General features: G+C 47.2%; 1 protein-coding gene across 1 annotated transcript; it reads right to left on the bottom strand.

Annotated features, from left to right (window-relative positions):
- On the bottom strand, positions 1-26,651 carry LOC131571689 (myosin-IIIb-like). Its single transcript, XM_058824472.1, has 30 exons — positions 26,526-26,651; positions 26,391-26,456; positions 26,186-26,316; positions 23,439-23,541; positions 20,484-20,586; positions 19,856-20,012; positions 19,450-19,552; positions 19,055-19,183; positions 17,363-17,471; positions 16,132-16,248; positions 15,601-15,701; positions 15,054-15,140; positions 14,817-14,882; positions 14,403-14,516; positions 13,365-13,476; positions 12,031-12,077; positions 11,655-11,720; positions 11,246-11,365; positions 10,273-10,358; positions 9,981-10,028; positions 8,420-8,467; positions 8,155-8,246; positions 6,790-6,921; positions 6,325-6,440; positions 5,816-6,015; positions 3,764-3,853; positions 2,742-2,907; positions 2,139-2,411; positions 1,839-1,912; positions 1-735 (listed from the first exon to the last, which is right to left on the bottom strand). Exons 1-29 carry the CDS (start codon positions 26,649-26,651, stop codon positions 1,862-1,864), a joined length of 3,159 nt encoding a protein of 1,052 aa, XP_058680455.1. The 3' UTR covers positions 1-735; positions 1,839-1,861.

The raw sequence follows: 26,651 nt of genomic DNA, 5'->3' as shown, positions 1-26,651 counted from the left end.
TACATTCCAAGCCCTCTACTCATCCTCAGTGTAAAGCAGCATGTTGTCCAGCCTGGACTTGTAGAGATTTCAGCCAGGATGAGTGAGAGGGTTTCACCAATGATTCCCTGACTTTAGCTCTGGTTAAGGACTGTGGAGCAGTGTGCCAGCACACTGGTGCAAGGGCAGTGAATCCCCTTTACAAGAAAGACCTTCTTGACCTTGTCTCAGCTTCTGTTCAAGTGCTCCTGCACTCAACAAAAAGGACACTTCAGTTTTGTTTTTTACTGCCCAAGCCCAACTTCCCTTGGCTCCCAGAGCAGCAAACACACAGGACCAAAACAGAGAAGACTGAAAGAGAAAGAGGTAGGTAATCAGATATTTGTGGCAGAAGAGGTTGTTGGGAGATACCCAGTTTGTGACTATTCACAGTGCTAGGGGGGGAGTGTCCAGGAACACTGAAGTACTGACACACAGCCTGTCAGGCACTGTGGGTCTGTGCAGAGTGTGACTGTCCCCATCCTCTCCCCTCTGCCAGGATCAGACTGGTCTGGATGCTGCAGTCACAGTCTGCCTCAGTGCTGAGGAAAGGGACCTTCTGCATCAGCCCTGTCTGAAAGCACAGGGACAGCTGGGTGCAGCAAAGAAAAGTAAAAAAAAATTTTAAAAGGAAAAAGGCGGCTGTATCTCTGGATGTGTTCACTGTTAGGCAAGGCCCAACAGCACTGGAAGAGGACAGATCTGAGCCACCTGGACCTGGAAGAAAGTCAAGAAACACAACTCACTGGAGGACACAGAAGGATTCCATTTAGGTATCCCAGTACAACAAGCTTGCAGTTATCTATGCAGATCCCTGTGTTTTATCTTTCTTCTGCCTAACCTCTGACACAGGGAGCATCCCCTTTGTACATCAATGAATGGGACACAGAGAAATGAAGCAACTAAGACAAACATTGCAGGGAGAGGATTTTTTCAGCTATTGAAGAGTTTCTGTCTTTCTCAGCTATGAAGAGAAAGACAAGACAGACCCCAGCTAGAAAGCTTTGCTCCAGCATGACTTCCAGCATGGGAGCAGAACCACGCAGGAAACTTGGCAATCTTGGTGTGTGGCTGGAAGCCCTGCAGTGGGTCAGCAGCCAAAAGCAAGGTCTTCTGATCCCTCTCCATGCTCAGTTGACACATACCAAGAATCTTCCAGAGGTGTACTACAGCTCCCAGCTGCCTGCAGCAGGTAAGTGGGACAGGGAAGCTGCACATCCACCAAATACTTTGGATAAGGCAAGGTCAGTCAAAAGGCCTCTTCTGACCCACTCCAGACCTGTGTCACCCACCCACTGTATCACAATCTCAGTCACTAGCAGGGTTTCCACTGCTGAGACTTTGTTGAAAGTCCTCTTTACATCAACAAAGTTGCTGCCTTTCCCCGTGTACTGAGCATTGCCTTCAGCTCGCTGCCTCTGCCACCCCGCAGGGCTCCCCACCACCACTGCCCCTCCACCCAAGGAAGCCACTGGAGCTGACTGCTGCGCCATGCATCCTGGTAGCCCTCATCCTCCCAGCCCCAGCCCTCCAACAAACTGTGAGCTCCCTCCAGCAGTCTGGCCATTGTACTGCAAGCACTCCCCGCACCACAGCTGCTGGGAGCCCAAACTTAGGCTGATTTTCCCGGGTTTCCCTGGTCTCTGTGTAGTCCTGGGATAGAAGCTGACTGCTGCTGTCTGTTTTTCCTGCTCTACTTCTATGTAGCTTGTGGCCAAGAGATGCTACAGGTGAAACGTGAAGGGAAAAGTTCCTTTGCTCCTCCACATCCCAGGAAACAGCAATTGCTGCTTTCCCCCCTGTACACCGCCTCCTCTTACCATGTCACCCAGGCTGTGCATTCTCAGTGCAGTGAGCTCCTCTCTCTAGACATCTTCATGGGACTGGAAGTGAACTGTGATGAGAAGCAGAGAAACAGCATTGGCAGGGGAGCACAAGCTGGTAAAGGAATATTCCAAGGAATACAGTCTTGATCCCAAGACCACCAAATAAAACCTATGACCCAGGAGCTAAGAATTTAAGTGCTAACTGTGGAACCCTCTTCTCTCCTGCCTCTGGGCAGGGAAATTCCATGTGTGCCAGAGGGACTGTGGCTTAGCAGAGGACATGCCTCAGCTCACCTGCTGGATTTCCTGCATTGCCAGGCGTATGGAAGAGCGGAGGCGAGGGAAGGCTCGTTGGCTGCTCTCTCCAGAGCTAGGCTTTGTTCCACTCTTCTCTGGGGTCTGCTGGTTTTGGAAATTCTTGGTCCTCCTGAACCACTGCAGAGCAGGTGTGCCACTGGAAGGCATGGAGGGGCAGGACTGCTTCTCTGGAGGGGTCTCCCCCTTGTCTGCTGGTGAACTCAGGGTGAGGTTCTCCAGATTTTTGTAACTCAAGCTCTCACTGCTTTTCTGGAGAAAGGAGGAGTGGATTCAGCAGTGGTTTTCAGACCCTTCACACACACTGAACAGCACAACAAAGAGAAATACCCAGCTGTGTCCACTGCTCACATTCAGGGGGCAGCGGAGTGTCATCCACCTGCCAGTGCCTCTCCCCCATCCCAGCACTCCCCAGCTAGCAGCGTTTCCCAGTTCATGCAGAAGCAGCCAAGCTGCTTGGCCAAAATGGGACATCCCTCAACAGGAACACAAAAGAGATGCTGCTGCAGTGTCTCCAAGCACTCACTCCAGGCACAGTCCACGCCCCATCCCCTTTTCCCCCTGGAGACGCTGGGCACTCACCTGCCCACAGGGGACAGTCAGTGTCTCCATGAAGGGCTGGATGCCCACGCCCTGGTGGTAGCGCACCAGCTCGGTCAGTGAGGCGTGCGCCCGGTCCTCGCCCAGGATGACATAGCGAGCGTTGGGCTGCTCCTGGATCATGTAGTGTCTGCAGCGCCCTTCGCCCCTGGGGAGAGGGATGGACAGAAACAGTCACGACATGGGGCCGCAGACTGTCAGAACCTGGCTCCTGCTTCCTGCACCCGTGGTCCCCAGAGCCAGCTGTAATCAGGATCCTCAGTAACAAGTACCACGCAGAGGCAGGAGATGTGCTGGGCACTAACATGTGCTCTTAGGTGCTGCAGTCTCCTTCCAACCTGGTTTGCCCTCTCAGCCACAGAGTACAGCCTAAGCAGGACCTCTACCCTTGGAGCCACAGCACCCCACCCACAAACAGGTCTATTTTTTCAGTAAGAGACAGATTCTGCAGTATCCCAGCTGGTACTACAAACTCCCTGAGGCATCCAGTACAGGAGAGGCTGAATATGATCGTCACTGGACTCTTCTGTGAAACAGGTAATGTCTTCCAGTCAAGCAGTTTTATAGAATCACAGAATTCAAGAATTCTATGACTGCAGAATTCCAGGATCACAGAATTTCATGCAGTACTCAGTTTCATAGAATTCCTTAGGATGGAAAAGCCTTGAAGATTCTCAAGTTCAATCCTTAACACAGCACTGCCAAGTCCACCATTAAACTATGTCCCCAAGTGCCACATCTACACATCTTTTAAATACCTCCAGGGATGGTGACTCCACCAGTGCCCTGGGCAGCCTGTTCCTGTGCTTGACATCCCCTTTCTGTGAAGACATTCCTCCTGACATTCAGCCTGAACCTACCCTGCCACAGCTTGAGGCTGTGTCTTCTTGTCCTGTCTCCAGCTGCCTGGAAGAAAAGGCTGATCCCCACCAAGCTGCAGGCTCCTGCCAGGAGTTGTAGAGTGCAATAATGTCTCCCCTGAGCCTCCCCTGCCCATCACCTACCGGTATGTCAGGATGTAGCCTGGCCGGCTCTGGCTGATCCGAACAAGGAAGCAACCCAAGGGCTTGTCAATCAGCAAGTTTTCAGCTTCCCTGGAACCAGGAAAGAGTTTTTCAGCAGAGAGCCAGCAGCTGCCTTGCTACACTGCTGGGTTTCACATCCTATCTCATGTGCTAGCATGGCAGTGTCCCAGGGAGCCCAGCATCTGCCCCGTGTGCCCCTGGCTACAGAACACATCTCACGACTCAGATTGGTGGTGCAGAAGGCACCAACAGGCTGAGGAAGCACCACACTCTCAGCCAAAGCCTCTCCAAGCAGGGCTGCTCCAAACCTGCTCCAGCAGGTTTGATTGTGCAATACCAACAGCTGCCTTCCAGCACCACACATGTCACAAAGCACCACTGAGATGAGGAATCTGTGCATGTGTGCACTTCCTATGGTCCAGGGATGAAGAAGTCAGGATGCTGTGGGGTACTGGGTAAGCCCAGCACCTTGGAAAAAACACCAGCCTGGATTACACCACTCTGGCTTTCTAAACTTCCTGCTGGAAGGAGGTCTTCCCCTCCTCTGCCCAACAGACAAAGCTCTGCTTTGTGCTTTGCTCCAGGCTAAAGGCGACTGCAAATCACCAGGGCAATCTGGGGCTGCTCTGGCTGCTCCATTTCATGAGGCTGAGCTTACACTGCTGTGTGAAAACTTAAGTCTCTGCTTAGCCACCACTGTCTTTATGAAGGATCTGCCACATCCTTCACTGTGCAGTGCTCATGGCTAGTCTATACTTGAATTTAGATTGTTTTGTCTTCCAGACACTAATTCCTTTCCTACATTATTTCATCTGTGGATAAAAGAATTATTACAGGTTAGGGCATCAATAACTATCATAAAAAAATTAAAAGAAATGCAGTTACCAGGGAGCTGTGAGCTAGAGTAGTGTCCTTTACCAAGCTAATGTGCTGTGTAATGTCTCTGAGTAAACAGAGACAAAAAAAAAAAAACCCAAGAAAGAAGAAAAAAAGTCCAAGAACAAAAAAGAAAAAATCTGAAAAAAATCTAAGAACATAGATCTAATAAGGTTGAAGGAGAATTGCAGTTTCAACAGAAAAAAAAAAAAGGAAACTAAAGCAAGATGATGAGGGTTTTCAGATGGCAGCAACACTGACAAAGGAATCCTACTAAAAGAAATTACAGGATATTGGCAGTTAACAAGTGTGGAGCACCACAGATCAATTTGCACACAGGTGAGACTGTAATGCCATCCTGCTCCTGTATGAGTACTGGCATAATCAGCACCTCTCTGATTATGCCACTGCTTCACTCAGAAAGCAGTGCTTGACTCAGCCAAGAGAGAAAAGTGTGAGCAGACCTGGTAGAAAAAGTTCAAGCATTTAAACAAAGTCTTGCAAACAGATCCATAAGAAAGAAGGGCTTAGTGGATATCTCTCCCAGACTAACTAGAAGCAAATGCCACCTATGCTGCATCCTCCTTAGATAGACAGAGGTATCAACAAAAACCCTTCCTCTGCCTGTATCAAAGGGCTTTGGTGGAGTTTTACCACTGGCTACTCCCTAAAGCCCCTCTTAATACTATTTAAAATAAAAGTAAGCTGAATTCTCTATTCTCCTGCTGTAAATTGGGGTCTTCTCCTGACCTCTACTGAAATATGAAAAACTGTCATAAAGAATCAACCCAAAAGTTCATCTTCGTGTCTCTGCAAATGGTCCAGAACAGGGAAAGTTCAGCAAGTGTGTATTTCTTCTCTGATTTCTTTACAAGCCTCCCATCCCTACACAGGATCTGTATTTAGGGACACAGTGGACTTATGTACTATGAGTTTCCACGGTCTTTCCATGGACCTACATAAAGTCTCAGCTTTTACAACCTGTGACAGGGACTCCCAAGCTTTCCCTTAAGGGTTTGATGCTCACAGATTAAAATGGAAAAGTTCTGCTGGTCACTCCCATTCCTATTCCACTTCCTTTCTGGCCAATCCAAGCTACACAGTCCTAAGGACACATTGATTTCCACCTGTGGTCACTGTGTCCAGAGGACTCACCTCCTACTGATCATCCCCTGCAGCCAGCTTGGAAAGGCCCCATCATCCTGCATGACCTTCTGGGCCTGTGTCTCTGTGAACCAGCGGAGAGTTGCTCCTCTCTTGAGTTTCCTCATTTTTGCTTCTTCCCCAGTCTGTTCCTCAGTTCCCAGAACAGGAGGAGGCACAGAAGGGTTCAAGAAGTTATCAAAAGGAGTGGACTGAAAGCAAGGAGAGAGGGTAAGTCAGCACAAAAGCAAAGTCAAAGGCAGGGGACATTTGAAGAGATCACTTCAGCAGGTGACCCAAATGCTGAGTCCCTTCAGAGAAGATCAGCCACCAACTACTGAAAACTGCTTTCAGTTCCTCAAAGGTCCTGACCATGCTTTTTATCTAACCACAGTAGGACTCACACTTCTCATCACAAGAATGATAACATTCTCTTGGGACTGCATGCAGGAGAACATGTGCATGCAGAAGGTGGATGGAGCAGGGAACCAGCACACCTGGGTCAGAGCCAGTATTGCTACCTCTGTCAGTTTGCTGCGTGGCCGTGGCACTGGTGGCTGCTGCGACTGATCAGAAGGATGAGGACTAGACTGAGGGCGCCTCTTTCGTGGCATGGGGACTGGAAGGGAGTTTCTTTCTGCAACAAGAAGAAAAAAGTAGGTGAACTCAAGCATCCCAAGATCCATGAGATCTATTCTCCACAGGCCTAGGACTGGGATAGGCTCTGCTGCATGGATTATGTGGCAAAACCACAGCCTGGCCCTCCTTCCAGCACAGCCAGGCAAATTACCTTCATTATGCTGCTTCCATTCCCCACAGACAATGCCACACTTCTAAAGAGCAGAAACACCATGAGCTCCCTGCCCACCACACTGATGGAATTCCCATCCCAGGGCAGGCCATCATGACCTGGAGCTCACAGCACTTCAAGGTGATCACCACACCAGTGGACACGCCCTGGGTCACTGTGAGTGAGAACAACTCACCCTGGGCCTCTGCTGCCAGTGCCAGCTGCCGGATTCTTTCTCTCTCTGCCTCCTCCTGTAGCTGCTGTGCTTGAGCTCTCAGCTCAGCCAACAGCTTTAGGAAACTCTTCTTGCATCTGAATCCCCTAAAAACTGTTCAGAAAAAAAAGATGCTGTTCATGACTTTGTAATTCTCTTGGGGAAGAACACTGGGTGATATTCCTTCATCCAGTACAAAGCCCTCAACACCTGAATCATGTTAATAAAGAGCAATGGAAACTCTACTGTGAGCAGGCAGCCAAAACCCTGTGAGAACTGTCTTCTACTCTCTAAGCTGCAAGATCACAGATTTATAGAAATCAAATTATAGATCTAAGCTCTCATCTCTAATGCCAGGGCACTGAATACCTAAAAAGAAACCTCACAGAAGGGCCTGTTAACCATCCATCTCTGTCCTTCTAGACACCATGAAGGAGACAGGATTTCCTTGATGCCAGCCCACAGGAAAAACTTTCCCATAAGCAGCCATTTGCAGGGCTCACCAGGAGGATTGCAGACATTGTGTGATCCCACCTACTCTACCAGTTATTAAAACACATGAAGTGTTTTTTAAGAAAGCTGCACCCTCTCATTTCCCACTGCCCACACACCCTCCCCACAGATGACAACCGCGCACAGCTTGTGACCATCTGATGTTTGTCACACTCTTTGGTGCACAGCTGGAAGTTGCTCAGATGCTCCAGCAGTGCAACAACCCATACAGAACAGAAGTGTAACAGAGGGGAGCTAAGCAGGGTGACAGCAGCCTCCTCCTCCTCCTCCCCCTGGATGCATAGTCCTCATGTAGGGAAGTACCAATCTGCCCACAGCCACCCTGAAGAGACTGGCTGCTAGAGCAGATGCTACGTGAAAAGGAAAAGGAAAAGGAAAAGGAAAAGGAAAAGGAAAAGGAAAAGGAAAAGGAAAAGGAAAAGGAAAAGGAAAAGACCAAACCAAAATTTCACCCCCTTTTGCCTGTCTCTGAAAACAGCAATGAGATCTGCTTCACTCATTTCCCTCTCCCAGTTCAACACAACTCACAAACAATCCTTACTCCAGAGGACAGTGAGCCAGATTTCAGGACACAGCCAAATCATGCGCCTGCCTTGCTCAGCCCAGCTCTTCTGCACACAATTTCCCTTTCCAAGGCTGACACTGAGGGCTCTCCCTGATTCAGGATGAGCACTGGGAATATTGGCATTTGCAAGAAGCACTTTCACTTCACAGGGCCTTGACATAGAGATGGCACCTGCCCTACCCTTCTGTCCTCTGCAAAGGTGGAGCAGGGACTGCAGAAAATGGCTTTCCTTCCCCTGGTCTGAGATCAGCTCCTGTCCCAGCACTCACCTTTCTGTATGATAACTGCTGCTCTTTCCAGTCGCTCCACATACTTTGCCAGCTGTTCCTGATGCCAATATTTAAAGAAAAGTCGAGACTTTCTATGAAGTTGGAAGAGAAAAATGCAGTGAGAAACACTGTCTAAACTTTTATCCATCATCCTTTGAAGGGCCCATTTCTAAAACCACAGAATTCTCCCTAAAGAGAACGGGTGACAGCTTACACATGTAAAATCTTAGGCTTCCCATTCCCTACAGCAGTGATCCACACCTACCCACAAATCCAGCCTTTCAGCTCCGTACTTTGCAGTATCTCCAAGCAGCTGAAAGAGACAAAAAAAGTGAAATAAATAATTTTCCACCCAAAGCCAACAACAATTTTTTTAGTTGCATAAAGGGATATAAAGTGCCTCAGCAATTCCCAACAGTCAGTAAACTGGCTGTCAGTCTGCAATGCACCTTGAGGTACAGCTAGGATCACATTTGGGAAGAACATCTGCAAAGGGGTTCCCAGAGGCAGATTTACTTCAGCTCTCTGGGAGGCAATTCTGTAGAGCCTATTTTATTCTCAGAAGTGTTTTTCCTCATTCTGTTTCCAAGCCCTTTGGAGGACACAAGTTGCAAGGTCAGCAAAGCAAGACTTCTGGGAGAAAGTCTGTTTTCCAATTCAGTTTCATTTTGCAGACTCCAGTGATAAAATTTGGGTCACTCGGAAAGATTCCCTGACACTTGGAACCGAAAGCAGCTCTAGCTGCAACACATAGACAACTTCCTCTCTCTCCTGCTAATCCAGGCTGTGAAATCATAGTGGCACTTTTTGCTAATATCTCACACAGGAAAGCAGAAGTGTTTTTCCTTCTATCTCGGCCAATTTCCACAGTGCCACAATCCACATCCACAGGATTTTCTTTCTGAAATGCATCCCATGATTTTTGTGCCTCTAAACACGCCACACTGCCTTTTTACAATAATCTCTCCCCATCTATGAGATTCTCTTGTGACCTCAGTTGGGTTTGAAATTCTTTCTATTCAGAAGCATCAGGAAGTTCAAGGGAGCACTGTGAAGGCAGGAGGAGCTACTGCCAGAAGAGAATTGTTCCAGGAGATCATTCAAACCCTTTTCTTAAATTACTTAAAAAAACCCCTCAGCTGGCTTCTTTACATGATTCATTCTCACTATCAATCACAGCTGACACTGGCAGGAAGGAGAGGCTGGGAAAGTGGAGAAGAGGAGGTGGGGAACTGCTGCCCTAGATGTAGGAAGGAAAACACTGGCAGGGTAAAATCCTGCTTCTCTGCAGAGCTGGAAGGATGTTTATGTGTGTAACAGTTGGGTTCCAAAAGTCTTGATGGTATATTTTGCCTGTACAGAGACAAAATTTTTGGTTTAGAAACATCTTCTCTAGCCTGGGAGTGCTGCCTGCCTGTTCAGCATTGTCGGTAACTTCTCCCATGGGCCATCAGGAAAAAGCCTGAAGAGGACCCTGGCAGCAGCACTTGAATGCCTGCCATGCTGAGTTTAGTGGACACCCTTGACCATTATTGTCACTACCCAATTAAATACATGGGTCAGTTTTCATTTCACAGCACAACAACACTTGGAACACTTACAACAATTGAATTTAATTGCTACATAACAATTCAAGAAAAATTTAATTCATCATGGTACCAAATGCTTTTTAAACATTTAATGTCCTTGCCTGGGATCCATTTTCCCCATCACCACAAAATCCCCTCCTCTTTTTTCTGTCCCTTTTACTCAGTTTTCTACGCTACTCCAAGTAAAAGCCTCTGAAAAACAAACCAGACTGCACATAACAAAGTTAATGTTCCTACCTTTCTTTTGTGAGGGGGACACCAGGTTTAACTAGAAGAATTCCATATCTGTGGAAAACAGACCAATACAAACACATAAAAGCCACATCCTTGATGGGCTGAGCTGATCCCTATCACCCTGGGAGCAAACAACAACAAATCACTATCTTTCCCACTCAACCTCCACAGCAAATAACCCCATGACCTCAGACCACATGAACTTTGAAGAAACTCCTTCACTCATTGCCCATATCTGGTTATCAGGGTAATTTCACAAATAATATCTAAGGAATATTCAGAGTTTTTAAAAGACCTTTCAGCAAATGCCTCAAAGGAGGGTCTCCAGGAGAAACCATCTCTTCGGATACGGATTGTCTCCAGCAGCCCATTGTACCGCAGCTGAAACAGCACCACAAAGAGGATCAGAGAAACAAAGAGAAACAGGTCATTATGACACTGGTTTTGTTCCTTTGCAGGCAGAAATTACTTCATTCAGCCCTAAACTTCCCCAGTTCAAAATGAAAAAATTTTTTTCTGAAAATGTTTTTTTGGTTAAGAACTGAAATTACCTCATCCTGTAACTCTGATGATTAACCACTCTGAGCTAGAAGTTGGAAACCATAAAAACCAATGACTGAAATAACTTCACCTTCCAGCCATGGGTACTGCTTTGCCTCTGTCCCTTAGAGGATAGCTTCATATTTCAAAATCTGGACACAGAAGTACTCTGAGGCATGGATGAACTTCCTCTTAATCCTATCCTTTCTTACATACATTAAAGAGGATGCTGAGCTTTCTGAACTCTTCCAATCATTTTCAGTATTCTTTAAGGCATCTATACCTCAGACCTGACAGAATATCCAACTAAAATCATATCAGTGCATTTCAGATCGTATCAAAGCAATCCCATCTTGGTTTCTAGTCAAAGTTGCCCTGGCTGATGGGTGAGAACAGTCTCCTCTGGGAAGCAATTTTTCCAGAGTACTGTCTGTACCAGTCCCATCCAGGGGGAGATACAAAGATGAATCCTAGCGCCTGACAAGCAGATCTCATTGCATTCATGAAAAAGAAATGAGAGAGATCAAAGACTGCAAAATCTGGACCTAGCAGACTGTGTCACAAAAACTACCAAGTACTCAGAATCTTTACACATACATAAAGCATGGCCACTCTTTCTCTTGCAAGGGAAGACTCAACTGAGCCACCTTTTCACAGCCTTTTCGTGGAATCTGCCCTCCCACTGAGATGTGGCAGAAATCCCTGTAAAGGACACTGTTTTTGCTCACCTGCAGCAGCACCACCTGGTTGTCCAGCACACCTGGCTCCTTCTGGCTGTTGGGCTTTATGCAGCGCACAAAGTGTGGGTTGGCAGAATACATCCTCTCCATGAGCACCATCAGGGAATGCTGGCAAGGGCAAAGGAAGACCAACAGTCCATCAAGCCACAGCACTGCCACATGTGCAATATCCTTCAGCAAGGACTGTTTTCTCACCCTGCAGCAACTTCCTGGGTTCTTGCAACAACTGGGCTCATCCCACCATGATTAGCCCTGCCTGGCCATCAGGAAAACCCCTGTCTACATAATGTCTGCTTTAACCATGCTTAGCACTCTGGAAGCAGTGCAGTGATACTTGTAGTGATAAAATTATCACTGCTTTCATCTCACGGGGCACCTCAGGGCAGCAGTAGCGTACCCGGAACTGAGCTCCAGCAGACTGCTTCCGTGTGCTGTTGAACTTGTCATCTGCACCTGGCAAAACCTGAAACCAGACCAAAACAAAGGATCAGCCCCAGAAAGAAGTGCTTGACTGGCAGCCAAAGAGCACTGCTGGAAGGCAGATGGCAAAAAAGGAGGGAGAATGGATGTAATGGGAGGGAAGACAAGCTAAACATATAAATGGGAGAAGCAAGCACAAAACATGGTAAAAACCAAAGGTGAAACTGTTACAACCTGATTGCTGTCTGCTCTTATTTTAAACCAACTTCTGCCTGCCCTTTTCCAGACAGTTTCTCAAATAGTAATTATCAGGTAACATTTGTCAATTGTGATATGGACCTCAAGTGTCATACCTTGGCTTTCACATGAGGCATCAGAGTCCCTGTCCTGGAGATAGTGGCTGGAAGAACAAAGACAATTAGCTGATTTTGTACCTTTGCAATGCACTAAGGCTAAACATTCAAACCTCACTCCACACACAAACCTCCTTACAAATACTGAATCATAGGATGTTCAGTTTCACCACATGGAACTGCTGTAGGAAGCACACAAGGCAGTCATTACTAATTTCTGCCACTGAGAAGACAAGACAATCAGGTTATTAAATAAACCTAAATGACTTCCAATAGAATTATCATCAATGGGCATCCAACAGAGTAGAAAAAATGACACAGGCAGCAAATGGGGAGCTCACCTACAGCACTCAGGAGGTTATTTATCAGATATTTATCAGATAATCATAGATTATCAGGAGGTTATATATCAGATAGCTTATAACTAATTCAGTGACAGGATGACAAAACCAGGGAAGTTTAATTTACTAAAGGATCTAGTAAGAGTCTTGTGCACCCTTGATGTAATGGCTTCATGTGAGTCATAAAATCACAGAATGAGGTTAGCAGTGTCCTCTGGAGGTCATCTGGACAAAACCCTTTGTCCAGCACCCAAAGCCATTGCCCAGACTGGACAGCCAAACTGAGAACAGGTTGTATCTGATGTTTATGAACTTTAAAAGAGTTGGGACTAGGCTAAGTAACAGTGCAAAAATGGTAATGAAGAAAGATAGTCCTGAGCAGTAGCTGAAAAACACAGTGGAGAATAGAAATTAAATTCATCAGTTTCTTGTAAATCCCAGAAAGTGGCATGGACTGAATGGGACCAAAAAATTACTATACCAGAAGCACAGTGTTCGGCCAGCCAATTTCCAAGGAAGTATCCACCTGACCTTTCTCTAAATTTTTAATTTAATTAGAAGCCTTGGAGAATCTGAAGGCTTATTGATAACTGGAAAAGGGGAGTGTAGTGGTATGACCTAAGAGTTTTTTTAACAATTTGAGAAGCTCTGTTTTTAGAATCTATGATCTTGACCAGCTTCATTTCTAGACAAGAACAGAGTGTGTAGAAAGGACCAGTGGAGACAGTCATGCACTGGCCTTGGAGAAGATGGGAAGGCATCTGAGGGGTGGCTAATTCTCTGGAAGGGGACACACGTGCCTTGCTTTCCATAGCAGGGAATAAACATGTTGCTCTGACACTCTGACAGCTCCAGTGCAGGCTGCAGCATTCCCAGAGTCCCTCTGGTGCTGCCAGTTGTGAAACACACTCTGGGAAACACAGGAGCCTCATGCCCACACTTAACTCTTGCCAAGGTGAGCCTTGGCTCATGCTGGATGTGCAGAGGACTTGCCTGTGAACAGCACACTGAGCAAGGGGGTGACACTGTTGATGAAGAGCCCACGGACGCTGGCTGGCACGGTGTCTCTGTTCTTCTCTAGAAAGCCCTGGGCAGTATATTGTACCTGGGGAAAGGGCAGCAGGTCACTAAGGACAGCAGGGCACACAGGCTGGCTGTAAAAGCCACTTCCACAGCCTGCTGGGAGCTGACCATGAGTTAAACTGAATGTACTCTGGCCTGCATATGAATTCTTTAAACAAATATGCACCCCAGATGCCAGCCCTGAGGAACCCGACCATGCACATGCCAGAGGCATCGGAACTACAGGAGTGTGCAGCATAACCCCAAGACGTCCACTTTTTACATGTTAAATGTTAATTTTTGTAATAATGAATGTCACAAATAATAACTTAGTCAACAATGCTGAGTTTAGATCACTAAACTGCAAGTTGCAATGACCTGAATTGTCATATCTGCTCCTGTTCCAAAAATTACCTCCAATCAATTCAATTTAATGGGGACCAATGCTTTCAATACTGGTGGCAGTAAAGTTACATGCAATAATGCTAAGTCTCAAGCTGCTTAGATACCAGTGAATGTGTAAATAACTGCCTCCACTTTCAAAACATTCATTACCCTGCTGTTTACACAGTGCTCCCAGGCGTTTGCAAAAAAATAGTCACTGCTGTGTTCTGGAACCCATTAAGTAAAGAAAAAGCCTTTAACCTCTCCTTTGGTGCTGCACAGAGGACACTGTACTTTAATTTATAAAGTATTATTTTAGGACTAGAATCCTAATAGAATGGTGATTAGAAGAATAGCAGATTCTTGTAAATCTGCTACACTTCTGAGAGGTAGCCCCACTGTCCGGAGGGTAATTTTTACATAAATCCCAGGGAATTCTAGCAGGCAATCCACTGGAACACATCACTTCTGTTAGTGTCATCCTCAGACCACACATTCCTTAACATCAAAACCTTATTTGTCAGGCAAACCCCCACCCCCTCCAACATACAGTCCAACAGCATTCTTCTTGCAAACAGTACATACTTTCCCAGCATAGTGAATGATGCTGAAGCCCAAAACACGGCCTCGGGCTGGCTGGAAGTGTAAATGCCCCTTAAAGCTGCTGTTTAGTTTATCCACAAATGTCTTATCAGTTGCCTGCAAGAGAGCAGATTTCATAACCTGCAATAGAGGCCTGATGAGGACACACAGAATCAAAACAATGTTGGAATTATCCTTGGCTGTGCAGTAGTCTTCTGCTGTACCTTCTCTCTGACTCTTCTCAGGGATGCCAATGCCACCAGACTGCCTCTGATCAGGATGTCCTGTCTCATAAGTCACACATGGTGACATCTCTGTTCATCCTGCACTCCAGCCCAAGAGCTTTCTTTGTAGCCCAGATAGACACTGATATATTAGCCCCCGCAATATTTTCCATGCCTTCTGTCTCATGTATACCTGAGGGAATGCACTCTGCTCATCCAGAAGAGACAGCAGCCCAAGTGGCTTGGCCAGGAGCAGATTCTGCAGGAAAGAAGATGCATGGCAAATACATAAAGCAGTGCAGGACATCCCGTCTCACCCTTACCACCCTTTGCAGAGCTTCTCCCCAGGTGCATCTCCCCCCCAGAGAAAGAGCAAGACTTTTCTCTTGGCTGGATGGACCAATTACATTCTGTCAGTCCTCTCACTCACCAAAATAGGTTCATTATTTTTGAATGTGATAGTTTCCCAAGGCAGCCCTTCTTCCTTATAGGCAGCCTGCTCCAGCTGGAAAATGTGCTGAAATAAAGAAAAAAGAGGTTGAAGCACTCACTAGACTTGGCTAGACAAACCCTGAACACCTTCCTTCCTACCCAGAACAAGAGGATGGGGGTGTTGCACTCTCAGCCACAGCATGAGAGGTCCAAGATGTGGCTGCTGCTCTCCATGGTTGTCTGTAACCCTGGCACTTACTGGTGCTGGTGCATAAAGCAGGAACACTTGTCAACACTTGAGTGTAAGTGTCCCTGCTATTACAACTTTGATCACTGCTTGATCCATCTACCTCTTCCTTTTCTGTCCCAGTGGCTCCCCTACCCCAGCAAGGAAGGTTGCTGCTCTCTATTTTGGTTCACTATTCACTATTTCTGTCCTTACAGGCAATAGATATGTTTTTCCCCAAGCTCTCCTGTATGTGCCAGGTGGAAAAGTGTTCTGCTTTCCCTGCAATACAAGGTGAGTTCACCCCCAGCAGACTTACATGGTTGAAGAAATGCTGCAGCTGCTCATTGGCCAAGTTTATGCAAAGCTGCTCAAAACGATTCACTGCAAAGTTTTCAAACCCAAAAATATCCAAGATGCCTAAAAAAAGGGAAGAATAGAACATAGTGGAGCCTGCAGACCATGCCTGCAGATTACTGTGTATACCAACACACAACTAAATCTCTTACCACACAGCTTTTGTGGCACAAGGAAAATGCACCCAAGAGAGACACCAGTGGCAGCTCTTCCACAGCTTGAAGAGTTAGTTAAGACCCCCTCCAGCTTGGCTTCTCTGCTAAGCCAGAGTGCCCCAGAACAGCCTCAGTTACTTCAGATCAACTGACTGCTCAGAGCTGCACAAAGCCCAACAGACTTCATACTGCTGACTCTTATCTCTGGCAGGATCACTGTTTTGATAATGCACCCCAGCACACAAGCTCTGTGAAACCTCACGCTGTGCCCTGTCTTTCGTCATGGCTGAGGGATGCACATTTGAGAACAGAACAGGAGCAAGGCAGGCAGAACTCACCTATCTCCCTCAGTTCCACATCAGGATCCACGTTCTCAGCCAGCAGCTCATTGATCTTGCAAACAATCCAGCCAAACACTCGGCCATAGGCCACCTTTGCAATGGAGTCCCGAGCATCTGCACAGAGGAACAGCAGCAGCTCACTGATGGGCTTCACAGGAGAGCAGGGCACACAACACAGGCTGTTCCTCTACACCCACCTCTAGCAATAATGGCTATATGAAGCTACTTTAAAGACCAGATAAACATTGGATTGTCCCCATCCTTTGCAAGTGGGTAAAAACAGCTCTTCAATTTCAAAATCTTCACAATCTTTCTACAAGATCAGCCACGCCTACCAGGGCATTTTTGAGTCATGCCACTTTTTAGAATATCCAGAGACTTGCTTTCCTCTCTGAAGACACACTAAGTATGGATCCCCTCACTGCTAAACCAAGGGAGAAGCTCCAAATTTTACTTGGAAAATTGGATGGTTCTCTTCCTCCTAGCCCATAGTTGCTAAGTGTTTAAATTCTGTAGTTAAGAAAAGGACACAATTGATACAACCTTGCTGACATTCTAAGAAGGAGACCAAATTAACATTACTTATGATTAGCTATGTATAGTTTATTGTCCAGAGAAATTTGTAAAATAGAACTAGCTAATCCCATTTTGTTTTCATTTTCTTCTTTCATTTATTTGAAGCAATAATCTCTTTTTAAAATTATCTTTTAAAGTACTATCATTTATATGAACTTTTTGGTACAGATTATTGTAGATTATTTTGTTTTATTGAAAGGAAAAATAACACCTTGTGCTTGCTATTTTACTCTTTTCACTCAATTTCTGACACTGTGACTGATATCTTGTTGCTCTCATGGTTGTTTCTCCATCTATTTCCTAGAGCTCTGCACACTGCCAGCACTCTGCAACAGGAGCCTTCCCCTGTTTTGCACAAATACCCAGAGTTTCTTTCTGGGCTGGACTGAGGCAGAAAGCAAAGCTAATTCCTTGGTTTCTCATTTAATCTCTGCAGTCTCCTGGAGACCAAACAAAAGCAGCATTCATGGCCTTCCATGTCAGTAAGCGACTAAACAGATAAACACTGACATACTTCCCTCTGTGTGAGAGGAATGAAGGGGCACAGAAGGACACCTTTGTTCCCAACAAGCTGCACATGTGTGTGGGGATACCCTTCCATCAAAATCCAATCTTTCTAGCCAGCACATCTGCAATTCATTGTGTTTCCTACCTTCTGCCTGCTGCTGGGTGTGAAAGCGCTGAATCTGCTCGCCTCGGGTCACTGATGTTGTACAAATCAGGCATTTTAATAGCTCATCTTCCTGGACTCCAAACTGACCCTGGGAAACAGGAAAGAGATGAGGACAGTCAGTTGTAAACCCTCACTCTGCTCATGGGGATTGTGTCTGTGTGTAACGGGGTCATGACTCAGGCTCAGGCCTTTGTGAGCCCCACTGTAAGGCGAGTGCTACTGCTGGCACCAGAGTGAGATATGGGCTCTGATCTGCTCCACCCCCGCAGTGACCACCCTCACACACCCGCTCCCAAACACTTTTTGTTTTGTCTTCCAGTGCTGCCACCTTTCACCTTCTTTGGGAGCCACACCAGTCCCTGCTGGGCAGTTTAATGACTTATTGAACAGCACCACACGGAGGTGACTGTGCAGGTGCTGAAGCATCTGAGCTTCAGAGTCACAGGAACCCACACCAGAGGCAGGAAACAAAGCAAACTCAGACACACACAACCCCTCAGTGGTTTAAGAGGAATTCCCCTCCTGTGGGCAAGAAATGAGGAGCAGGCTTTCAGAAATAAGATAAAAAGAAGTTGGCTGCTGAACAGAAGTAGGTTGTTGTTTCTGGTATAGTGTAGGAGGGAAAAAAGCAAAGAGATGGGAGTGAAACCAAAGAGCAAGGGTGCTGGGATTTCAAACAGGTCAAAATGAAAAGAAATACAAAGGGGAGAAGGATGTTACTTTTTTTCTGTCCTATGTTGTTAACAAAGAAGGATAACTTCTCCATCCCATTTAACAAAAATTGAATGGTCCTGGAAAATACATACTTAATCTGTGATAACCTAATGCAAAATAATAGAAAGCTTAATTCAAAATAACCAACAAAAATGACAGCACTTAGGGTGATATCCCTGGACAAAATCTGATGAAAACACAGAACTAATCTGCAGATATTGCACACCTGAATTTCTCCAAGGCATCAAACTCACTAACATAAAACATTTAATTTTAAAAAGCTTGTGTTTTATGAAGTCAGCAAGGTATATGCTTATTACTGCACCTGAGTGGGCGCAGCTGGTGAGAGAGATGGTGAATCTTGTATCTTGATCAGAAGGCATATTTATTAAGATATTATATATAATACATTAAGACTATACTAATTAGAATATAGAGAGAGGTTTGCAGAGCTGCTAGCTAAGCTAAGAATAGAATAGAAAGAATCCACAACAAAGTTGTGCTCAAGGACTCAGTCCCCTGGCTTGCACTGGTGATTGGCTCTTAATTATAAACATAGAAAATGAGACAATCAAGGTGTCCCTGTTGCATTCCCCAGCAGCTGATAATAATTGTTTACCTTCTCTTCGGGGGCCTCTGGCCTCCCGAAGATGCAGAAATCTGAAAGAAAGGATTTCTGTGGAGAAATGTCTGCGACAATATGCTGGCTGTGCAAGACATTGGTTCTAGACATACAAGAAACAGAAGCCCAGAGGCCTCTCTGGGTATGAATAGCAGTGAACACAGACGCTGTCATGGGGTCAAATTGTACATTTCCAAAAAAAAACTTTGTTCTTTAGAAACCCTCACATTCTGAGGCAGAAAACATCCTCTGGCAGGAACAGCTCCTGCAGCCACACAGCCAGTGGGGAAGAGCATAATACCCATGAGGTTTCATGAAAATTTCTTGTGACTCACCGCTGCAGCCTTCAGCCATCCCTTGGAGGCCTCACTGACCTTCACAGACCCATTGCTCTCCTCAGGCTCAAAGGTCACATTGCCCAGAGACAACACACCAGCCAAGATAGCCTGCATGTCCACTTGCTCCTAAAACACAAAAGAAAGGTGACTGAAAAACCCACCAGCATGTAGCACGTACAACACAGATGACCCAGAAGTTGGAGAGGTTAAGGGAAGAGGCACAGGCAATCTGTGGGAAAAAGGTCTCCACAAAGTCTGGCAGACTCAGGTGGTCTGGAAGTAACACGGAAGATCAAGAGAAAGAAGTAGGTCTGAGCTTCAGGAGAGGAGCTACAAAGAAACCCTGTGCCTGCAGGAAGCACAGATGGAAATGAAACAGCCCCAGGACTAACCTGTTCTTGGAAGCCCACCATGTCAAGAGCATTGCAAACCTCTTGGTATTTGTGCTTCCAGTGTTCAGCTACTTCCTGTGTACCAAATCGTCCACTTATGTACCTGAGAAAGTGCACATCCCATAAAAACTGTCACACCATTAGCACTGTAACTCGGTCATCCCTGATGGGCACAAAGTAGATCACCAGAAGGGAAAAGAAACTTTTCCAAGGTAGTGCAGCAGAGACCCCTAACCTCCCAGCTTCCATGATGGTCTGTATCTCTTCATGTAGCTCCATTTAGATCCCACTCCAGCTTCCACTCACTCACAGATAAAACCCCAGTGCAGAGGAAAAAACTCCATTATGCTGTTTTCCCCTTCACCACCCATCACAAAGACTAAACTAGGGTCTGCCTTTGACGTACCTGTAGAGTGAAGGATCCAATAACCCATACATCTCCTTCTGCTCTGCAGACAGTCCAGCAAACATGTAGTAGAAGATGTGGAAATTCCTCTCCCCGGTATCTTGTCGTACCACCCGTGACTTCTCTAACAGGTACTCACTCAGCTTGGCACCTTGCACTGCACACAAAAAGGTGACAGGGTGGGGAACTTCACTCTGGAGGACATGAAGCTGCCTGGGCTGTCCCACATCTCTTCTTTGGTGCCAGGAGCAGAGAATTGTCTAAATTAACTATCTTGTGTGCAAGACCCTCTAGGCTGCCCACTACATTGGAAATGGGCTTCTCCATGCTTCCTGTGGTCTTAGAGATTTCTGTTCACCTCTTTCAGCAGAAACAAAGGCTTCTGGCATCATAGTATTACTGACACTTACCCTGCACTCTCACCCCCATACTCCCACTCTGTCCAAATCCAGGCCTAATCCCATCCAGGTCCTATGCAACAGAGGTTGCTCTAAGATTTTACTTAATTGCACACCCTTCTTACAGGGAGGCACATGCCAAAAGTTTACCCTCCACAAGTTTTGGCTACTCAGTCTACTTCCTCCAGCTCCTAACCCCTCCCCAGGCTAGTAATTGCCCTTGACTTTACCTGTATTTCTCTGGAAACGCAGCTGTATGTATTTTCCAAAGCGGCTGCTGTTGTCATTCATCACTGTCTGGGCATTGCCAAAAGCTTCAAGCAAAGGATTCACCTAAAACAAGCGAAGAAGGAGAACAAACATTATTCAGATTAAGCAATCCAATCTAACTTACTTGGAAAAATTTATCTTTAGCATTTTCTACTCAGAGTTCAGCTGGAAAAGGAACCACTCCATGAATATGGATGAGCACCTGTTTTATCTCTGCCTGGATAAAGAAATTCAAAGAGGCAAATATCACAAAGACAAAGCAGTGTGAGATTAACAATGATCAGTACAATTGAACTGCTGGGATCTCAGTAAGATCATTGAGTCATTTTTTAGAAGATAAGGTTGGTTCAACCTATTTCCACACAGTACCTGCTGTCACCAGATAAATTGAGTGCTATACAACAGCTGTAAACAAAGTCACCATGGCACTCAGTTATTAAGTATGACAGCTTAGCTACTGAAATTTGTAGACATAAGGACAGTGTATTATAGAGAAATTAACAGAACAATCAGACCAGCTTGCTAAACTGGATGCAAAGGTGGCAAAATGAGAGTTTTTCTATATTTGAGTAAAGAATGCCTGTCAACTGAAAGAACAATGCCTCAGAGTAGATGCTAGACAGCTTGTTGAACACAGCTTTAAGATATGATGGCAATCCCCCAGAGGACTAACTATAGTCTTTGGATATATCTACAGGAACCAAGTAAGATGCACATTATTTCTTCACCATCATATCTAGGCTTTCCAAGGGCAGCTCATCTGGGCTGAAGTGAGTTATTTCCAGGGAAGGAACTGGAAGCCAGCTCTAGGCACTCTGCAAACACAGCTCTCCAGCCTGTGGAACCTGCTCAGATCAGAAGCAGCCTGGCAGTGTGGCCCAAGCCAGCTCTAAGCAGAGACAGCAGGTGTATCAATGTCACGTTCCCACAACCCAGCACAGGACTTCACCTTGGATCCACCATGGATGACACCACACTGCATTAATTCACCATTCCAGGGCCCAAAGCAGAGCACGGGGCATTGAGTTTTTGTGCCAATATACTGGTTGCAGGAGGAGCTAAAGCTGGTTTCTGTGAGATGCCACTTTCCCCGAGTCCAACAGAGCCATACAGACCTGCCACTGGCCAAGGCTGAGCCCACCGCTGACAGCAGCAGTGCCTCTGCGATAAAAACTGCTGCACACCCACAGAAGAGAGAGAGGAGTGGGAATGTGTGAGAGGAGCAGCTCTGCAGACACAGGTCAGTGAAGGAGGAGGGGCAGGAGCTGCTCCAGGCCCCAGAGCAGAGATTCCCCTGCAGCCCCTGGTGCAGCCCTGGGTGAGGCAGCTGTGCCCCTGCAGGCCCTGCAGGCCCAGGGGGGAGCAGAGATTCCCCTGCAGCCCCTGGAGGAGCCACAGCAGAGCAGCTGGGTGTGCCTGAAGGAGGCTGGGACCCCATGGGAAGCCCGTGCTGGAGCAGGCTCCTGGCAGGAGCTGTGGCCTGTGCAGAGAGCAGCCCCTCACTGGAGCAGGCTCCTGGCAGGAGCTGTGGCCTGTGCAGAGAGCAGCCCCTCACTGGAGCAGGCTCCTGGCAGGAGCTGTGGCCTGTGCAGAGAGCAGCCCCTCACTGGAGCAGGTTTGCTGATAGCACTTGTGACCCTGTGGGGGGCCCACACTGGAGCAGCCTGCTCCTGAGGGACTGTACCCTGCAGAGGGGACCAGACCAGAGCAATCTGCTCCTGAAGTAGCCCAGGGAGGGTCTTAACACTGGAGCAGCCTGCTTCTGAAGGAGTGCATCATGTCAAGGCACCCATGCTGGAACACTCTGTTCCTGAAGGACTGTCTCCTGTGGGAGGGACCCCATGCTGGAGGAGGGGAAGAACATGAAGAAGAAGACAGTAGCACAGGTAAACTGTGATGAACTGACCTCAACACCCATCCCCTATCTGCCTGTGCTGCTGGAGGGAAGAAGGTAGAGAAACTGGGAGCCAAGTTGAGCCTAGGGAGAAGGGAGGAATTGGGGAAGGTGCTTCAAGATTTGTTCTCATTTCTCATTGTCGTACTCCGACATTAACTGGCGATAAATTAAATTAATTTTCCCTAAGATGAGCCTGTTTCATCTGTGATGGTAGCTGCTGAGTGATCTCACCGTCCTTATCTCAACTGATGAGTTTTTGTTATGTTTTTCTATCCCTGTCCACTTAAGGAGCGGGAGTGACAGAGTGGCTTGGTGGGCACTGGTTGAAGTTAACCTACCACACAGAGAAAGACCTCTAGGTTTCTACAGAAAATATGAAAAGACAGACTTTAAAATGAAGCTCATGGAGAACTCACTCTTGTTAATCTATCACATGGACGGTTTAAAGTATGATTTGTTTATATAAACCTCACAGCTCCCTGGGGAGAAATTCAAGTGGAAATATTTCAGACCAAAGAGTCAAATATGTTTCAAAATGAGCTAGCAAAGATATATGAAAAGAGCAAGCATGGCAGTTAGCCAGCTAGCAGGTATGTGCCTGACAGTATAAGTAGCCAAGGATGGGTTACTAAAGGGTGTATGAATTCTTCATCCCTCTGTACCATTAAATGAAGGTCTGATTTTTAATGAAAGTGGCATGTTCTACCTTGTTTTACCTCAAACAGGAAATTATTTAGAGAAATGCCACCAATCTCTTGTAAAAGAGGACATGATAAATGATTGCAATGATTTTCTCTAGTTTAAGAACCATCTCCAGCAAACAGAATTACTGACCTACCAACCCTTCTAATTTGTGGCCAGGTATCTCACCATTCTTATCCACTATTTTCTTATGTGTCTTGTGTGTGGCTCCCTGATTTCCAGTGGTGATTCACCAGCAGGCTTCCTAAGCCTAATGCAAGTTTTCTTGCAGCAGTGTTGCTTCTGCACCTTCAAGCACCATCATGCAATGACCTACCTGAAGTATCTGCTGCTCCAGCTGTGAGTAGCCTTTGCATAGGTTCATTATGTGCTGCAACAACAACTTTGTACTCTCTGTTTTCCCAGCACCACTCTCTCCACTGCCAAGAAAAAGCAAAATAAATTCCATCAACCTTAAAGTATAGTTGTTCTGCCCCTTATGGCTCAAGTGCTCCATCACTTGAGAGTGCTCTGCAAGAGTTTCACAATTTTTTCAGCAAAATCACCTGTGTGACTAAAAACTCATGTGCCACAGCTTTACATGTGAACCATGAGGTTCTTCATCAGGGAACTTTTTCCCCTCTGCAAGGGAGTACAGATACACCCCATGCTGTCACTTCTGGATGGGATGTATCAGACAGACTATTTGCTCTGCTTCAAAAACCATCTGGTACATCAACTTCCTTGAAAATGCTGGAGCCAACAACTTCCTCTTTCTCCAGAGAGATTTGCCCTACCTACATCACTCCCACACCTGGATATTGATCATGAGATGCAGTGGCAGTCTCAGATCTCAAGTGTTTCACACATCCATGTGCCAGACAGCTGGGAATGCAGGTGCAGAGCTGCCCACACTCCCACAGTGCCAGCAGTGCACGTCACTGTGCTGTCACACATCCATGGGGCCTCCGCCTCCAAGTCAAACAACCAGCTCTTGGAAAGTGCATTTCCCCTGTCCTGGGAGAGGGAATGTACAATCATTGGGACAATATGCCCTTAACTGACAACATCACACCAGCTGAGAACTTCAGCATGTGCATGAAAAAAATGAATGCAGGAAATGCTGGAGGCATACTTGAGGGCAGGTCCCCATTTCCTTTGAGCCGACCTTTGAGCATGTGGTGTGGCTTTACTGCTTTGTAGCTGCCAGTGGCTCTGAGCTTGGTATCAAGTGTGTGTCATAGGTGGCTAAAAACCTCAAGCAGGTCCCTGATCTCAAGCACAGGTCAGACCAGCACCATCCAAAAACATACAAACGAAAAAGGACCATTTTACCTGTTGAGAACATGTCATCAGTGCCCCTGCTCAGTATGCCAGGCTTATTTTTGTTTTTCAGTAACTCCCTTCTCCACAAAAAAAAAAATTCAACAGCACTTCCATGGCTCAAGCTTGACCTTAGACCTCCAACAAGCACAACACCTTCACAAGGCCCTGCAAGCACAGCTGGTGTGTAACTGCCCTCAGCTCTGAAGAAATGCTAAGTCATCTTCAGGTGACCCAAGTGCTGTACTGCAGCACATGCAGGCTATGACTAATGTCCTTTGGGACTGGGAAGGCAAGAGGAGCCAGTGGAATTTGTGGCTGAAGACAATTTGGTAGCAATGAACACTTATGATCTGGCAGCAGCTGCTTCATCCAACATCACGTCTGAGGGATGCAATCCAGACCTCTCAGGCTCAGCTGGAGACACCAAAGAGACCACCAGGGACAGCAGATCCTGGTGTGTTTCTGTGGTGTTGTGGGGAACTGTGATCTGACAGGAGCAACCTCATCCTCCCTTCCCTGTTCACCCCAACTGTGCTCATGTAGGAAAATGTGTTAATTAGTGTTTCACCACCCACAGAGAGGAAAACCATGAACTTCCTGTGACAGTAACACACAGACCAGGTAAAAGGACAGGAGTATATCAGACTCATTTCTGAACTGCTGGCAGAAAACAACCAGACTGCTGACCACAAATTCTCACAGGTTACTCTTTCTTGTCTTCCACCTCCCAAGAGAAACACAATATCTGCTCTCTATCCCCCAAAGCCCCACCAGCAGTGCTTCTTCTACCCGTGACCCCACGGCCACCACTTGCTGAGAGTACTTCATGTAAAGCACAGGCACCAATGGCCTGAAGGCTACAGAAATGAGTGGGGCTCAAGTGCCCCTCCAAGTCAGCTCCCAGTCCCACCAAAACGCTCAGCAGTGATTCAGCAGTGAACTTCCACACCATCTAGACCGAAAGTACTGATAAAATGATCAGAAGGCAAATACAAAGGAGCATTAAATCAAACAAGTTGGCAAGTAGCATTTTAACTGGGAGGACATTTAAACAGTTCTCTACAACACCCAGCTGTAGAGAAGAGGCAGTTAATGTTTCAAGGATCTCTCCACATTTTTCAATGCTTTCTCTGCTAGTTGATGTTGTTTAAGGCTTTCTCTGCTAAATGATGCTACCTGCTGCGCTGCAGAGTTCAAGCAGACCAAGAGTGACAAAATGGAGTAAAATGTTCGTGATACTGGTAGGCTCTTTGGTTAAAAGAACAACTTTTCCCTGACTTCTGGAGCACAGAACTGCCCACGACTTTAAGATCCTCCCCCATATTCCCAAAGATCTTAGAGCAGAAAAGCAAATTTTAATACTTCCTGCTCTTTGCTTACACTTGGGAAGCTCACTTTGTGAAAACTGGTTCTTTCCACTATCACCCTTCCAACTTTTACTACAGCTTTTACCATGGAAGTTGTGCTGCCAGAGCAGAGCACCCAATAGCTTTTCCCAGAGCAGGATTCCAGCGGCTGGTTCCCCACCAGAAGTGAACCCGGCATCTTTACTGTTGTAAAGATTGCTGGCCGAGCTGCTCCAGGAAAGCCAGTTTTGTCTGCCCACACGTTCTCACAACGTGCCCGCTCATCTGTCTCGAAAGTGGCCGAGATGAACCGGAGCAGAGCTTCACCTTAACTCTGGGCAGGGAGATCCCAGCGGGAGCTCGGGGGCACCCCCGGCCCCCGCCGGCCCCGGGACCCCCAGCCGCCGCTCACCTGATGAGGATGCACTGGTTGCGGGGTCCGCCGCCCCCGCGGCCCAGCATGGCGTGGTAGGCGCGGCTGGCCACGGCGAAGATGTGGGGCGGCAGCGCGTCGGTCTCCAGGCGCCGGTACCGCTCGGAGACCTGCGGGGAAGCGGCGGCGGAGAGGGGTGAGCGGCCGGGGGGCGGCGGGGCGCGGCGGGGGGCGCGGCGCTCACCTCTCTCCCGTAGAGCGGCAGCGGCTGGAAGGGGTTCATGGCGACCAGGATGTCTCCGATGTCGGTCTGTGGGGACGGGACAGCCGGTCAGCCGAGCGCCCGCCGCCGCCCCCCGCCCCGGCCCCCGGCACTCACGTAGATGCGCTGCTGCAGGAAGCGCTCCCGCAGCCCGGCCAGCAGCGCCGCCTCGTCCAGCTCGGCCAGCGCCGCCAGGTCCCCGGCCTCGCCGGGCGAGGGGCCACGCTCCCCCGGCGGCACCAT

The sequence above is a fragment of the Ammospiza caudacuta genome, chromosome Z (assembly GCF_027887145.1).
Source record: "Ammospiza caudacuta isolate bAmmCau1 chromosome Z, bAmmCau1.pri, whole genome shotgun sequence".
In the NCBI taxonomy this organism is placed as follows: Eukaryota; Metazoa; Chordata; class Aves; order Passeriformes; family Passerellidae; genus Ammospiza; species Ammospiza caudacuta.
The sequence above is the reverse complement of the archived record's forward strand: the minus strand, read 5'-3'. Positions and strand labels throughout refer to the sequence as shown.